We start from the raw sequence: 17350 nt of genomic DNA, 5'->3' as shown, positions 1-17350 counted from the left end.
TGTTAAATCAATCAATGGGTATTTCCAATATTCATATAGAGATTATGTCTGTGGAGTTTCAAAGATGGAAAGATACATCATAGTTTACAAACCCCCTATTTCCTTATGGGTACCACTTCATACTAGTATACTAGTAGCCTTGCCAATTTTAAACCAATCAACGTAATATCTTCTATAACTCTCAATATGTAGGTTATATCCCAAATAATTATACCCAATGTTCTACGATCATTTTAATACCAAGGTAAATTAAAAATGATAAATAAAATCAAAAATTTTACTATTTTCCAAATGAATGGTAGGGTAATGGAAAGTATTCACGGTAGTCTATTGCGCTCCGGTACACCCCTTTTAAACCGCACAAGTTAAAGCTGCATCGTAAAATGTCGAATGAGCAAATACGATTACAGAGAAGTCTTGGCTAAATAATATTCAAAACCCAAAGATTTAATGAGCCTGTCCCAGGAATACCATCCGTAAACTTTGTGCGATCAGCTTACTAAAAACTTCGTGCGACAAGCTTACTAAAAGCTCCCCATCCTCTGAATTCTGTGTTAACACATTTGAGCTTTTCAAGGCATTGCCCTGCAGCCGTCCCGGTTCTGTGTTCGTATCTGGAGATGAATTAGTCCATAATCGATTATCAAGCAAGTAGGGAGCGGGACCATTTGGGCAGCACCCCCTATTCCCGTCCGCAACGTTATTACCTCGACCGCGTTCCAACCAAATTACTTGATTTTTTGTACATCACTAGATATCAACTCAACCCTTTCCCGCTCACGACTTTTTTCAAGGATTTCAATAGGTAGGAATCATCTTTGAAAAAAATGCTAGAACAAAAATTATTTACCATAGCTTAAATTAGTGAAAAACGAAAAAAAAAATTTTGATTATAAATCAATAGTTAATTGATTGTTTTCAATAGTTTAACTATTTGTTCTCAAAATTGATTATATTTGCAATCTAATGGGACAATAAAGATGTGTCAAATATTGCTTCTTGTTGTTGTAACAATTCGATGAAGGTTAGAAGGTGCAAAATTTGATGGTGCTCTACAGACACCATGGGCGGGAGAGGGTTAAACTAACTATGTACAAAAAAAACAAGGAATTCGATTGTAATGCGCTCCAGTAATGAACGCTGCTGACGGGAATAGGGGGTGCTGCCTAAATGGTTCTCTACCCTATGGCATCTTTATGTACAATCCTTCCGTACACCATTTCCGGATTACAATCGATCATTCGTCTAAATGATTAACAAACTATCGTATCTTCGTTGCCCATGTCTGCCACAAGCCTTTCGGAAGCCTCTTATCCGACACGGTCAAGTTAACCCCGCCAATAAGCACAATTTTTCACCGAGATGCGCGCCTGTTAAATCAATGGAAATACTCAATCCGCTCATCACAGTCCAGCTACTCCTGTGAGTGGACAACAGTCGTCCCGGTCCTATGATCTAAATTTATATCTGTTCTGTTAGTTACAACCTGCCAGTTCCGAGTTGGAAAAGTGTAATCAACATTTTGTGAGTAGTTACCTTCAAGCAGTTCAAACCAAGCAATGCTTTAGCTATACACGCGCTTTTAATCGATAGGCACACCGTTCTGTCAACCATCAGAGTGGAATGTTATATGAATCGATTGATACCCGGACTATTAATCAAAAAATCTGTCTGACACTACTGACTGGTTATTCAATGCCCGTCGCATATTTTGTACAACGTTGATTTTTTTTATTATTCATTTTTATTTTAGAAATGTGTGGGGATCGAATTCGTGTCAAATTATTCAGTCGTAATTTGCGAATCCCAGTGGTCTGTAGTTCCATGTTCCAAACTAGGCCAGTCTACAAAATCTTCATCAATAACTGTTTTCGAGGTTATATAAATTAGTTTACATTATTATACAATTAAACATCAGTTTTTTTCAAACAAAAATTTAGGGAATGCACATTATGAAGTTCAATCTTCTACCAAAACAGCCATATAGCTATAATAGCTTGGAGCCAAGAATAATGCAAAGAATATTTACTACAAAAGTGCTATTAGAAAACTCATTGTAGAGAGAAGACGTTTTGGGCAACACGCCAACCGTTTTTTAAGAAAGTAATCTACGTTACAGTGATTTAAAGGAAAGCATAACTTGTCAATGAATATTGTCAAAACAAATACAATTTTCTTCCTTTGTCTCTATCCTTATCGAAGCTAACTTTAATTATTCAATTGAAAAAAATAAAATGAATTGTATTGAAACATTATAACCTCTCAAAACAAAAACGATGAAAACTGATAAACATTTTTTTTTTTTTTATAAATGTATCAATTTATTTGCAATTTCCCACCTCCTTTGATAGTTAAGGACCAGTAAGACGAAAGAAGGTATTAATATTTGCTCTTTATAAATACTAAACAATACAAAGGAAATGGAATTAGAAAACTACTTAGATTCGCAAAATATACATATTTTTAATGACAATAGAGGGAATGTAACAAGATAAGAACCACAAAAAATATCATACCATTACATCCAAAATCATGGTCGAAAAGACAAAATGTGACATCCTATGTTACTCGAAAGCGTAAAATTATACAATACGATAAAACATCCTGGATACATAGACATCCAATATTCAAATAATTAAAGGTATCTTGATAGGAATCAAATGCACTCGATACATTCAAAAAAGAACGGAATTAATACCTGTAGGTACTCATAATCATGAACCTTGGCCGGCTGCTCATCCAGACATGATTGATACGATTAGTAAAATATTTGATTATCAGCAAATTGACATACCTGTTTTTCCAGAAGATTCTGGGATTTCTGCCGAACGGGTTGGAAAACGGATTGCGATGCGGGGGATTGTGTTGACGTGGGCATGCTGTCGCTTATCTCTAAACTATCGCCGACGGATTTCGCGAACGTGGTGGTTTTGGTGCTTTTCTTGGAAACTGTAGTATTCTCACGTAACTGCAGAATCAGCATTTTGAAAATTTCCCAATGCCCGAAGCTAAGGTTTAGTACGGTTTTCAGTTCATCTAAGCTGCAGTACGACAGTACGCGGCCAGATATTGCATTGTCTCGTAACACTGGCGACATCTTGTCCAGGGCTGGTTTGAGATCACCAACACTAGCGAGCAAATCTATAAGTTCTTCGACGGTCAACTTATTGAGTTGTATATTGGAGATGTCGAAATCTAATGGTGGAGACCCGCGGCTGAGAAGGCTTTTCGAAGGCTGCTTGGAGCTTCCTGGTAGCGAACTAGCACCATTGGAATGATTATCAGTGGAGTGATCGATAAGAATGCTTGTAGACCCTGTCTTTTTCATGCCACTGCTGTCGGGGTGCATTAGAGATGCTAAATTTGGGTTATAATAATTCATCATAGGCATGCCTGGCGGAGCGTTATAGAAGCCAGTCCACGTCGGAAGACTTGTCGCGTGTTGAGGTGTTGGATGGATTATACTTTGGTGTGAATGACGAGTAGGAACAAAACTGTGGGACTTCATAGGGGGTATCGCGCTTTTAATTGGTATAATAATGCCCTCATCTTCCATTGCTTGTTGATCTTCTTTCAGCACTTTCCTGAGGTACGGGTCCAGATTGATGGTGAAAGGTAAGAATATGCGCAAATCAGAAACCAGTAGATCAGACTTGTGTAACTGTAAGAACGCATCCAGTTTGCGTTCGTCTCTGTCCAAGTCCAGTAAATTTGCTGCTTCCCTCAAGCAAGCAATTTTAGGACGAACTCTGTAAAAATGAAAAATTGCAAACATACGGCGTTGAATACTTTCAAGTACACTACATACTTATCGTAAACCGATTGTAGGGACATGGCATCGTCAAAATTTTCTCCCCCTTGGTCATGCTCCAGCACGATCATGCTTGCACGTAAAGGCCACTGCTCTGTAAGGTTTATCCACGAACTGAGCCGGTACCAACTAAAGTCAATTTGAAAAGCTTTCAAAAGGCGCACTACATAAAAAATAAGAAAATATATTATTGACGTTAATGTTTAGCAAAAGATAAGTTGTCAATAAATAAGCAGCATGATGAGTACAACATGAAACCATTATGGAACAATTTCACAATAGATTGAACATTTGGAAGTAGGAGGTAATGTTCTACATGATTTTACTTACCAGTTATGTAAATTACATTCATCAATCTTCGCATACTACGAGGATTTACGTCACTGAAATAGTCGTCAGTCAACACAATTTTCGATAAATCTACCGGTGGATTCTGTCCAAGTTTATGGAGATTCGATCCTATAGAACTAGCTATTGAATCCGATACGCGTAGTTTTTTGCTTCCTGCTCTCGACGTGCCTGGCATAGCTCGAAGTTTTTCTTGGCTCGACATGATCTCGGAAGCATTTGACAATCGTCTTGCTGAAGCTGAGTGGCCTAAGTGTGGTTCGTCATCCCTGCTTAGGTCTGGCACGACTCGGCGGTATGTGGCCATTGCTGTGCTCTGAGCTCGCTGCACTTTTCTTAAACCCGAATTCTGTAGATAAACTGGAAGGTGAACAAGATTTCTAAGGAAATCATGACCTCCAATGCCACCCTCAGTAAATAGTCTTCTACTGTTAGCCTCGGCTGCTTTGGCTATTACATGTGGATCCACTGCCAATAGCAAAACGAACGGTCGCTGGGGAGCTGAGAGAAGAGTCTGGATGGCATTCAGTATAGTCAAAGTTCGTTCCGTATCACAAGAATCTAAAGCATCAACTACTCCAACCAGCCGACTCTGTTGGTTCGTAAATGCATCCAAACAGCGAATCATATCCGTCATCAAGCTTACTTCTGCCCCCAATGCGGTCAAAGGTGCAGCCTCGTTGTTATTGAATGCTCGTTTGAGATGCTTTCCTTGCGTCATAAATAATGCTCCGATGAGCTTTGACCACGCATGAAGATTTGCAATCGTACCCGCTAGAAGAAACCCAATGAGGATGTATATGGTGACGGCAATTTCATCCCTAAAAGTAACAATTATAATTTGTGCTGTATAACATGCAATGATAATTTTTTCAACCACCAACCTGCCACTGCTACCGTATTCCGTATAAACAATGGATAAAGAAGCCGTTGTAACAACTCCCAATATTCCTAGTTCGAATAACAGAACGACAGGAACACAGCACATGCGACGCCACCTCCAACCTCCGGTAGCTTTCACTAAAATGCAAAAGAAATCATCAAAAAAGCTATATCATTGACTGTAGACTGTAGTCGGTTTTAAATTTCCTAGGATTAATAATAAACCACGTAATCATTTTGAAGGTAGGTTGGGAGTTCTTAAAGTTAGTTTTGTTGATAGAGAGATGGCGTATAAAATACCAAAAGTCTATGAAGTAGGAATCTGAATATAAGAAAAAGATCGATACCATAGCAAATATAATAGTTTGAATACTTACATGGCTTTGGTCTGAACGCACGATACAATCCAGTCGCCAGTGATCCATAGTGAGCTTCGATAGCATCAAAAATCGATGCCAGCATTAGGGCAACGGCAGCATCTCCATTCGGGGCAGCACCACTTGCTTCAGCAAAATGAAATCGTACAGGCATAGGTTGAGAATCGCTTTGCGGACCGGGCGGATGGCAGAAGGCAACTTGCAGTATTAAACGGAGTCTTCCTAGTTTTTTCGATAGTCCATAATTTAAACTGTAAAGCCATTCAAGATCGTAGCGTCTGTCCAGAAATTTGAATAGATAGTTGAAGAAATAGATCAACAGCAACAGTGAAATTCCGGTAATAAGGCCCAAGATGTAACTCCAGGTAGCAAGTCCTACAATTGTGGCAATAACCACAGCGACATGTAGACAAACCAAGAAGAACAAAATAGGAGCCCGAATAGGTGGTTCAGACCATTGTTGAGCAAAGCTTTTCATTTCCTCTCGTAGTTTAGCTAGCAGGAAGCTTTTACCACTTCCCCATTTTGCATACAATCCAACGGTAATTGGAGTTGTCAATGTTGGTTCACTAAGTACATCCGCTAATGCTGAAGAATATAATCCATAGCCTAACATTCCCTCCGAGTCTTCATTCGCATTAAGGCGTCGTGCTCCGAAAACCTGCCCTAGAATTGTCTTCTGATGCATTGCATCAATACCATACGGTGTTTCTCCTGCTTTATTCGAGCGATACAGTAATTGACTGTATTTCGGATTGCTTAGCAATGCCTCGACGATCGCTTTGGAACGGGCTCTCATCGCCACGTGAAGACATGTATCTCCACGTTTGTCGGATGCACCAACTTTTGCTTTTCTCTCCAGCAACATTTGCACCATTTCAAGATTTCTATTACGTACCGCCCGCAGGAGCGAAGTGTCACCATCCTTGGTTGAAAGCTCTAAGTCAGGGTTTGATTGTAAAATTAGTTTTACTAATATTGTATGTCCTTTTTCAACAGCGGTATATAAGGCAGTCTTTCTATCTTTTCCTTGTATGTCCACGTCCACATGACGTTTTAGTAGAATTTCTACCACACTGCGGTAACCTCCTTTAACGGCATTGATCAAAGGCGTATCACCAGCACGGTCCTGAACGTTGACATAAGCACCAGCAGCGATTAAGGCAGAAGCAACTTCAGTAAGCCCTTCTCTACAAGCTATCGATAGTGCAGTCATTCCATCCTTATCCAGTGCGTTGACATTAGGTTTACGTTCCAGCAACAATGAGACACATTCCTGATTGCCTCCACTGACGGCAACCAACAGCGGAGTCCATGAATACATACCAGCTGTATCCACATTGGCTCCTGCTTTCAGAAGGGTATCCACAATCTCTGTATTTCCTTTTCGACATGCCCAAACCAACGGAGTTGTTCCATACTTATCCCCTACGTTGGGCTTGGCTCCTCCCGTATTGACAAGCACTTTTACAATGTCGGTGTGACCACGTCCCGAAGCCCATAACAGAGGGTTTAAGTGATAATTGCCATGAGCTTGAACATCGGCTCCTTTCTGCACAAGTAAAGAAACAACAGCGGTGTGTCCTTTGTAGGAACCCCACATAAGAGCGGTCCAGCCGCCCATATCCCGATGTTCAAGATCAGCACCATTATCCAACAAAATTTCAACGATATCCACATGACCAGCTTTGGCCGCAAACAGTAGTGCGGACCAGTTGTCCAAATCCTGTGCTTGCACATCTGCTCCTCGTGCAATCAATTCCTTGACGAAATTCGTGGCGCCACGGCCACTGGCAAGCATCAGTACTGTAGTGGCATTCTGCAAGATATCAACAACACAAAAAGTGTGAACTTTTCAACACGTGATAAACTCTTTATGCAGTTTATTTCTAGAAAATTGATTTGACCAAGGCTTCTTTGTGTAACTAAACATTGATTTATTTTTTTTTTTAAATTGGAATTTATTTCATTTAAAATAAAAACCGCATTATAGATTCGTCATAAGAACTGTTAGGTTTTGTAAGAATGGATTTATCGCAGTATATACTTACATCATCTCGCTCGTCGACTTGCAGCTGACGGGTGCCAAGAAAGGATTTAAGCCCAGCTAGATCGTTCGAATCCAAGAATTGAAGCAGTGTTCGGTGACTCAGTGAGCCCATTGAATCGCATCGATTCAATGCCTATGTACGTACAGCAAGTTTTACGTGAAATGAGAAATTGAATTAAAACTTCAATTAGTTTAGTTTAGCAAAATACATTAATTTCAACTTAAGATACAGTATTAGAGACAGAAAAAGGATCAACTCAAGTCAATCGTAGGAAACTCAATGTGCTGCGCAGTAAAAAAACAGCAGTAAGTATACGGAAGCAGCAGACTTGATGTGGGGGTAGAAATGGGTAACACTATAGTGGAATGGATTTGTGATAGTAAGTTATTTTATCGGTGTTAGGGTCTTTGGATCACAACAAACGGTTGTTAGGTTCAATTTTTGAATTGGTAATACAGGTTGAAGTATTCACGATTCCGAATCACATTAAGCGAACTATAAACTACTAAGTAATCCGGTTAGCGGCCGGAAAATGTATACTAATAAATATAAATACAACTGACATGATCGTGTCTCATTGTGCTCCACACGAGTTCTACATCTGAAGGGTACATGGAAGCAAATAAAAAACTCACTAACTCAAACTGGCTAGAATGTTTCGAGTTTATAATAAAATTGAATAAACAATCAAAGACCAAAAAACGATGTGAGTAGGACTGCTTAAACAACTATAATGAAATAAAGGTAGAAAACAAAATTTGGAAGGGGACCATTTACCCGTGTAAATGGTACTATAGCACTATAGTCAAACAAAAGGCAGATTTTAATCATTTGAGATAAGCTGTACGAGCTCAACCGCATTATTGATAACTAATATTGAGTAATATGGCACATGAACAAGTGTAATTAAAGAGCAATTGGGCATAAGTACCGTGAAGAATCGATATCCGTACACCAAATATCAGTGTTGGATAGTGTATTTCTAGCGCAGTACTGCACGGTATCGTTGACATTTCTCGTAAATTTCTCAATAATTACGAAACCAGGATTAAGGGTGATTAATCGTGGTGTTCGTCCCTTTTTCGGGCTTTAAAAAAGGCTATACCAAAATGGTTTTAAAGAAGTAATAAACAGCACTTTCTTTTGCATCAACATATTTTAGAATTTAAACGGACATCGCTTCAAACGTACGTTTTTCACTCCTATTAAATGAGTTTCTTATATAAATGTATAATACACTCAAATACCACGACGTTTTTTTTTTTTCATTAAACCAACATTTGGTCAACAAAACCTTTTAGTGTTATGTCTATAGGAGGGGGCATCCACAAGGTACGCCACGCTTTAAGGGGAAAGTGTGGGTTTCGAACAGCGTTACGCCCCATACAAAAATTCTACACTCAGGAAAATGGCTCTTACAATTTTCATAAGACCAATCTTATCACTGAGAAAACGGGTCGTATGAACATAAGATACTCTTTTGAAATTGCGACATAAGAAAATATATTGATTTTCATAAGTTTTTCTTATGGAATGAATTTCATAAGACGATCTTATGAAATATTTTGAATATATGTAAAAAAATGTAACCCGGATTCGAACCGTGGACGTCAAGATTAGGAGGCGCGTGATTACATCACACGCCTATCAACGCCTCAAGAAAACATTTTGCTGGATAGCCAATATAAATCCAGAATTTGTCAAAACAAGGTCTTATGATTTTCATAATTCCATTCTTATGAAATGTTCTCAAATATGAGATATAAGATTGGTCTTATGGAAATTATAAGAGTCATTTTCCTGAGTGTATGAGAAAAATTTCTGCATATTGAGCGATGATCCAGGAATATTTTCAAGAATGTTTACTACTGGATTGGTAGTTCGAGATCCGAACTACAGCAGCACATAGGCTGGCTGAAAAACAACAAAACCATAGGGGTTGACCATCTTCTAGGAAAGTTATTTAAATACGGTGGTGATGCACTGGCTAAAGCGCTGCACTGGGTGATTACCAAGATTTGGAAAGAGATGGTTTTGCCACAGGAATGGATGGAAGGTGTCATGTGTCCTATCTATAAAAAGGGAGATAAGCTGGATTGCGGCAACTACTGTGCAATCGGATGAACGCCGCCTACAAGGTATTCTACAAAATTTTATGTCGTCGACTAACATCAATCGCATAAGAGTTCGTGGGTCAGTACCAGGCGGGATTTATGGATGAACGCTACCACAGATCAGGTGTTCGCCGTACGTTAGGTATTGCAGAAATGCCACGAATACAACGTGCCCACATATCATCTATTCATCGACTTCAAAGCCGCATGTGATACAATCGATCGGGACCAGCTATGGCAGCTAATGTACGAAAACGGATTTCCGAATAAACTGACACAGTTGATCAAGACGACGATGGATCGGCTGATGTGCGTAATTCGAGTTTCAGGGACATTCTCGAGTCCCTTCGAAACACGCAGAGGGTTACGGCAAGGTGATGGTCTTTCGTATCTGCTATTCAACATCGCTTTGGAGAGAGCAATAAGGTCAGGGAATGACACAAGTGGTACGATTTTCACGAAGTCCGTCCAGTTATTTGGTTTCGCCGACGAAATTGATTTTATGGCACGTAACTTTGAGAGGATGGAGGAAGCCTGCATCCGACTGAAAAGCGAAACTTAACGTATTGGACTAGTCATCAATAAGTCGAAGACGAAGTACATGATAGGAAGAGGCTCAAGAGAGGACAATGTAAGCCACCCACCACGAGTTTGTATTGGTGGTGACGAAATCGAGGTGGTTGAAGAATTCGTGTTACCTCCGATAACGATACCAGCAGATAAATTCGGAGCGCATCATGGCAGGAAATCTTACGTACTTTGGACTCCGCAAAACGCTCCGATCGAATAAAGTTCGCCGCCGTACCAAACTGACTACCTACAAAACGCTTATTAGACCGGTAGTTCTCTACGGACACGAGACTTGGACGATGCTCGTGGAGGACCAACGCGCACTGGGAGTTTTCGAAAGGAAAGTGCTGCGTACCATCTATGGTGGGTGGGAGTTGCATCAGCTGTTCGGAGAGCCATCCATCGTTCACACTACGAAAATGTGAAGACTGCAGTGAGTAATCCGGTGGAAATGGTCCTCGACAACGATCCGACGGGAACAAGAAGGCGAGGTGCACAGCGCACAAGGTGGATCGATCAGGTTGAGGACGATTTGCGGACCCTCTGCAGACTGTGGTTGGCGACATGCAGCTATGGACCGTGCAAAATGGAGAAGACTCTATATGCACTGCACAAGCCACTCCGGCCTTAGTCTGGTAACAAATAAAAAAAAGTGAGGCGAAACATCACAATTTTGTTCAATTTTAAATTATGTACAAAGTCAATAGTGCGAGTGGGGCAGTATATGTGCTGTCACAAAATCTTAGACCCCCCTCCCCGTAACGCTGGATAGTGTGTTACGGTGTAAGATCTACCACGGACCACGGTCACATTGTCAGCTACAGTTAAATCCTGACCCAACGAATACCTTCCCCAAATATCCAACTCCGTGGTACTTATGAGGGTGTCGCTGAGTCGGGGGCCTCTCGTTAAGTAAGTACTACACCAACACTTCCTTCCCCTCCCAAGTTACAGTCAAGATGGGCGTGGCCAGGAGTAATAATCCTCATGCTTTTGTGATTTTTATCCTAGATTGAAATCAAGGACCACACCCACCTTGATTTCTGATAGCAATCTGAATAAGAATTAAAAAAAAAACACGAGTATCAGTAGTGTCCAATCTACGAAGTACACCGTAACTATGCTATGCTATGTCACAAAATCTTAGAAATGATAACTTTCTTCACTGACAACTCACAGAGGAGATCAGGGGCTTATTCGAACCCGATTTTTGCAAAAAAAAATCATAAAATGGTGTTTTATGAACGAGAGACATTTCTGTATGAAGTTCGTTTTGCCCTATTATTTGTTTTGTTCCTATATAACGAGATTTTTTGACGTAGGACTACGACTGTGTTCTTTATATTTTTCACCATTTTATCTTCATATTTTACTAAAATTGCGTTTTGACATAGGACTACGTTTGTGTTTTCTATACACACCCATACACACCAAAAATCTGGGACTTCACGAAAATATGTTTGACTCCGTTTTTCGCCGTTTTTCGATGGATTTTCATTTTTTTTTGCCTTTCAATCAAAGAAGAGTCAACGCTTCTTTGTATTATTCTGAAGGACTGTTGCCAAAGGTTCGTCTGGCAGATACCTTGATAGATGCATCTCGTATTCAGGAAAATTGATTTCACGATATGCATATGCTTATTGAACTGGATAGGGTATATACCGATGATGAAGACATTGCAAAATTTCAGGTTGATCTGGTAGAGATATCTTGAGGTGAACTCGAGAACTATTGGGAAAACGTTGAACATTTCGTATTGCTGTGATTTGATCACTGGCTTGGGTTCAGAATGACTAACATTGATTGAGTGTCAGAATTATCATAAAGTATGCTGCCGTTCTACGCATAGTTGTTCCATGTATATAGGAAATCCCAGCAAACATGGGACAGATATGCGTATGACGGCAGTATGGTGGAGGATTGAAACATTTCATATGCATTTGCATGCTCTCAGAAGCAAAGTCTGGGTATTTAGGGTACACCCAGGTTTTTTTTCACGGTTTGGTTTTAGTCGTTTAAGATCTTCAGCTTCAATGGAACAATGAGTTAACCACACGAAAAAATTCACAAAAAATCAAAGAAAATTCGGGGGGTATTTAAAAAGCTGTAAAAGTTTAGTTTAGCCAAGAAATTGATTAATTCCAACCGCGTAAAAAATCCTGGGTGTATAGTCAAACTTGCCCTCCGATATTTTCCCTGTAAAGCCAACATCCTGATGAACAATTTTGATGAAGAAAGTGTGGACCTAGCTATCTTCTGTGCTGTTATTTACAAAGGCTATCTGAAACGCTGAGAATATATAACACATTCCCCCTGAAAGCGATAATCATTTTACGTTTTTTTATCCTATATTTTGCGCTTCTAATGAAATGTTGAAGCAAATGTTGGTTGACTATTTTCTAACTGTAACAGTAACTGCAAAATTAAAACGGCTATTCCGGACAAAGCCGGGCACATACAGCTAGCATTCAGAAAATAAGTCGAAAAATAATTCAAAACAGCCCCACGTATAAGGTAATGTTAGTTTTTGTTGCAATCTCAAACTGTTTTGTTGTACTCAACAGAGAAACAAAGGTATTTGAGCGGAGCGAGAAATTCGCTTTACATTATCATAGAGGTAGAAGAAGGTAGCTCAGTTTGGGTGTGGGAGAACGGGTGTGAAAAGTGTAAAAAAAAGTAATGAAATAAATCTAAAATATATTTTTTCTCCAAAATGGTGTTTTAGTGTTGTTAGTGGAAAAAAGAGTAAAAAAAAATAAATTCACAATCGGTTGTTGCAACGGTAAAAATAATATATCGAAAAAGAAAAGTTCATATATTGACTAAGTAATTACGGGAAGAAGACGAGAAAATTCATCACTAAGTAAAAAAATCCGGGATTTTTTAATTTGGAACAAGTATGCATAGATCGGCAATATATTCCTGCGCGAAAAAATCCCATCATAACCGTGAACTCAACTCCAGACTTGGAAATTAATATCGTGATTGATACACATTTTTACTAGCAAACTGTGTCTCAATCATACAAGATTTGAGATTACATCAGCACATGCATTTCCATATCAGAAGTAGCTCAATTGTAGTCTGTGGCAGTGGCATTGAAATCGTGGAATAGTTGTCAGCTTATCCAGAGCAGGATTTCACGTGGGTCTGGCTACCATTCAATGTCCGGTTCTACGCTGTCACAGTCACTAACTGTAAAAAGTAAGGAATGATTGAATTGGAAGATATTAGGTAGCAAATGCTGAATGCTGTTGTTCAATAACCGTACCGGTGAGTCAGAATGATAAGCTCCATGTTTCTAGCCGTGCATTCTCGCAACCTTCAACTCCGAGTTGGCGTGTTTTGTCCGGAATTAAACCAATTATTGATTATCAGAATAAGCGTGCCGCCACAGCAGATTATGAACTTTATACAATGGAGATAAATAACATAAGAGCACATTGCGCCTTGTAGTAACGGCGACTTATGCTTTCATTGAAATTGTAAGTAGGGTGGAATATCACTCAATGGGGAAGGCTAATTCATCTATTCCTGCAGCAGTGTCATTTTCGGAAAAAAATGAGAGCAAACTTATTTTACTTTTACTCGTAAATTTGGAAGGAAATATTGAATGCCGATTATTTTTAAATAACTTTCAGGAAGGTGTTGTAGCAGAATAAGCCAGACCTTAGTTTTTAGCATTAAAATCGTCGAATGACCCATACACGTTGTGCTTTTTTTTTTTGAAAGCTGGTGAATAATGCATCTGGAGTAAAACCTCTAAAAGGGGCATATAATACGCAAAAGAAGACCTAACCATAATACTAATATTAATCAAGAAAAATAATGAAACCGATCGTTTTTTCACAATCTATGTGCAAAAAATATTTTACCCTCTTCTACTTCGTTAGGAATGATAAAGCAAGCAATTAAAAGAACACTCACACGCAATGTATTTCCGATGGGTATTGGCAAGTTTCAGGTCTTCATCAATTTGATAGACGAAAATAAACTACGATGAAAGTGGAAGAAGGAGAATTGACCAAAAATGACACATAATTTATTGGTTACATTTAGCCACTTTCTGGGTGTTGTTTTATAGGGTAAATGATATATTTTGGACATGTACATATTTTGGACAAGCCTGTGCTTCTTGGATCATTTTTAGATAATGTGTAGGAAAATTTTTATCGAAAGTATGATCATTGCATACTTTTACCTCAACTCTAGCGGCTCCTGATGAGAATTCACAAATCAACTATTATTTATCTTTAAAATTATCTAAAATGTAAAGCTATCTACCAAAGTGCCTGCTGGACGCCAGTATGCAGGAGAACATGCATTATAGGACTCTTCTTAACATGCACCTGAAACACGTTTAAACTGGTTCAAACGGCAATCTTGAGGTCCTGCGGCCAAAGTTTGATTGTAATTGAGATACTAACATATTCCAATCGCTTAACATGAACTTGAGACGGATGAAAAAGGAGTGACCAAAATGAAGTTATGTTTTTATTCATCAGACATTTATTGGTCACCCCATGTACAGTACATGGATGAACCATTAATTGCCAACTTTCAGGCTGTTTTCAATGATATCGATAAGATTGCGAAACAATGTTAATTTCTGGTTTATTCTATGTCAGTTAAGCAAATAAATGCATTTAAATGAATGTGGATACGTGCAGGTAAGTCATACCATTGAGATCTGTAGGTGGCCATTTTTAAATTAGGAGAAAATGACTCTGTCCAAAATATATGCATTTTCCATGTCGAAATTATATATTTGATGTCCAAAAAGAAAATATTTCAGTTCGCAGTATATAACAGTTTACACCTAGTAAACGTAATTTACTCAAAAATTGGGCAATGGAGACACAAGACTAATCATAGGTTATGAATTTGGATGAACCTAGTGGTTTTCAACTGTTTTATACTACTCAATCTCGATATATTTTCTAATGAATGTCCTGCGCTTGTCCAAGATACATCATTTACCCTATCCGATCGTTTTCAACATTGATGATGTTCGAATTGATGTCTTCTTCAAGTTAGTTTGAATGTCAAAGACAAGTATAGTTGTTCTACTGAGCTCAAATATACTTCGATGGATTAAGTGTCTGATGCGAAAGACGAAAAACAATATTATATTGATGCACACATTAAATTCTTTCAATTAGGGATATCAGACAAAGTTTTACTAGATAAAAGAATGATATATTTGTATTCGTTTTTAATGGTTAATAACATTCAAACCATGACTCAACGGAAAGTAGTTAGTAAAGTGCTACATGAACAATTGGGTTTTAAACATAGAAAAAATGCTATTTGATCCGGAGGAAACGACAACAAATCGAATGTTGTTGGTTTTGTTCGGCGGAAATTATGGAAACCGACCGTTCACTAGACTTTCCATTTAGAATTATTTTTTACGGTAGCTACGATTTAAAACCGATTGCGCCTCTTTATTCATATGTTTGCCTATGAAAATTTAGTACAAAATACTTATGTTACATTTCCCGTCCCTGGATACTGAAAGTGGCAATTTTCGCCAGATACGAGGCGTGAACTATTAATAATAAATCGAATTAATATTATTATTGATGAAGAACAAACTAAAATATTATTTCTCTATGACTTTCCGTCAAAAAGATTTCCATTTCCAGAGCAAATGCACAAGAATAAAATTTATAAAACTTGGCAACATTATTTTTGGGGCAGCATTGACTATGTCAAAGGGCTTGACGAACACAGGCCACAACGAGTTGTGGCGCTTGCCTAGGAAGTGATAGTGGATTCTGCTAAACTTTTATAAAAAGCTACATATTTTCCCCACGAAAGCGACCGTGTGCCACTCAAAGCGCACCAGCTCAAGTCCTGGTGTTGGGTAGAATTGTAAACAGATGTCAGATGTGAACAGAGTTAATGTACGAGGATATTAACGACGAGGAATGCTCACGAGCACTTTGTTGCCAGGATGTTGGGCCATTGGGTTTTGGACGAACGCTATTTGACCGAATGGGCCAAATAGTTTTAAAAAAATCCTTAGATTGAAAGTAGAGAAAAGTAGCCATGAGAAGTAAGAAGTGAGAATTGCGTAGTGTGATGCGAGAAGAAAGGAATAATAAATACCTCAAAGACGTAGAAGACGTGAGAAGTAGGAAGTGAAACCCTTAATCCTGTAAGAAGTGTAATGTGATAAGTGTGCAATTAATCTTTAATCCTTTCCACTTCTTTCTTTTTCTCCCTTCTTCCTTTCCCTTTTTCCTTCTTCCTTTTTTCCTTTTTCTTTATTCCTTCTTCTTTCTCTCGTTTTCCTAATATCTTCTACCTCCATCCTTCATCCTTCTTTTCTGTTTTTAATCTCCATTTTCCTTCTTTTTTCTTTCTTCCTTCTTCTTTTTCTTTCTTCCTTCTTCCTTCTACCGGATTCTTTCTTCTTTATTTCCTCTTCCTCATTCCTGCTTCTTTCTTACAGTCTTATATATAAAAATGAAATGGTCTGTGTTCGTATCCGCATAACTCGAAAAAGGCTGGATGGATTTTTTTCATTTCTTCAGCAGAAACATTCGTTATAGTTTCCGACGGGTTTATATGATATTTCCTAATGGGAAAATTACGACTAAAGTTGAGCAAATCGTGAATAACTAAATTTGTGATTCCTATGCGAAGTTTGCATGGGCACTTCGGAATGCACATTCTCGTCTACTATGCAGGACAACGTCTGCCGGATCAACTAGTTACAGATAAAAATGGCTTTCTTTTGATATATGTATTGATCTCACTTCTGTGTCATGAAATGCGTCCTTTACGAACTTTTTGAAATTGTGCCACTTTTGGGGGGAATTCAGTGCAAATACAGGACATTTTTGAATCGCTCTATTTTACTACTTAAACAATATGTACAAAAGTTTAAATGAATTTTATCACTTCCAGTCAGTGTTGTAAAATGTCATTTGCATTCGTTTAAATAATTTTCCCAGAACTTTTTCCAGAAGGTAGATATCGATTCATGATGTATGACGAACTTATAGCGCTTAAATGTGCCCACAACTTTGTCTAACAAGACATTGCTGTAAATTTGTAATCTGGGGCGTGGGAGGCAAAATGTCATTCAAATGACATTATGTCAAATGACACGTGACATTTTGGAGAGTTTTCACTCTCCAGCCTCAGATGTTATATTTAGAGCAATGCACCCTTGGACAAAAATAT

General features: G+C 38.6%; 1 protein-coding gene across 9 annotated transcripts in view; it reads right to left on the bottom strand.

Annotated features, from left to right (window-relative positions):
• The window catches only part of LOC134221032 (kinase D-interacting substrate of 220 kDa-like), an 83077-nt gene that overhangs the window by 860 nt on the left and 64867 nt on the right, over positions 1-17350 (bottom strand). For 5 of the 9 annotated variants that reach the window (XM_062700212.1, XM_062700206.1, XM_062700209.1 and 2 more), the window contains 5 exons: positions 7470-7601; positions 5419-7237; positions 4142-5179; positions 3809-3974; positions 2795-3749 (listed from right to left, as the gene is read on the bottom strand). In XM_062700212.1, the coding sequence (XP_062556196.1) occupies positions 2795-3749; positions 3809-3974; positions 4142-5179; positions 5419-7237; positions 7470-7580 (4089 nt within the window). In that variant the 5' untranslated portion in view covers positions 7581-7601. The remainder of the gene's footprint in view (positions 1-2794; positions 3750-3808; positions 3975-4141; positions 5180-5418; positions 7238-7469; positions 7602-17350) is intronic. The other 4 variants (XM_062700207.1, XM_062700211.1, XM_062700205.1 and 1 more) reach the window with 1 other exon arrangement.

The sequence above is a fragment of the Armigeres subalbatus genome, chromosome 3 (genome assembly GCF_024139115.2).
Source record: "Armigeres subalbatus isolate Guangzhou_Male chromosome 3, GZ_Asu_2, whole genome shotgun sequence".
Lineage (NCBI taxonomy): Eukaryota > Metazoa > Arthropoda > Insecta > Diptera > Culicidae > Armigeres > Armigeres subalbatus.
The sequence above is the reverse complement of the archived record's forward strand: the minus strand, read 5'-3'. Positions and strand labels throughout refer to the sequence as shown.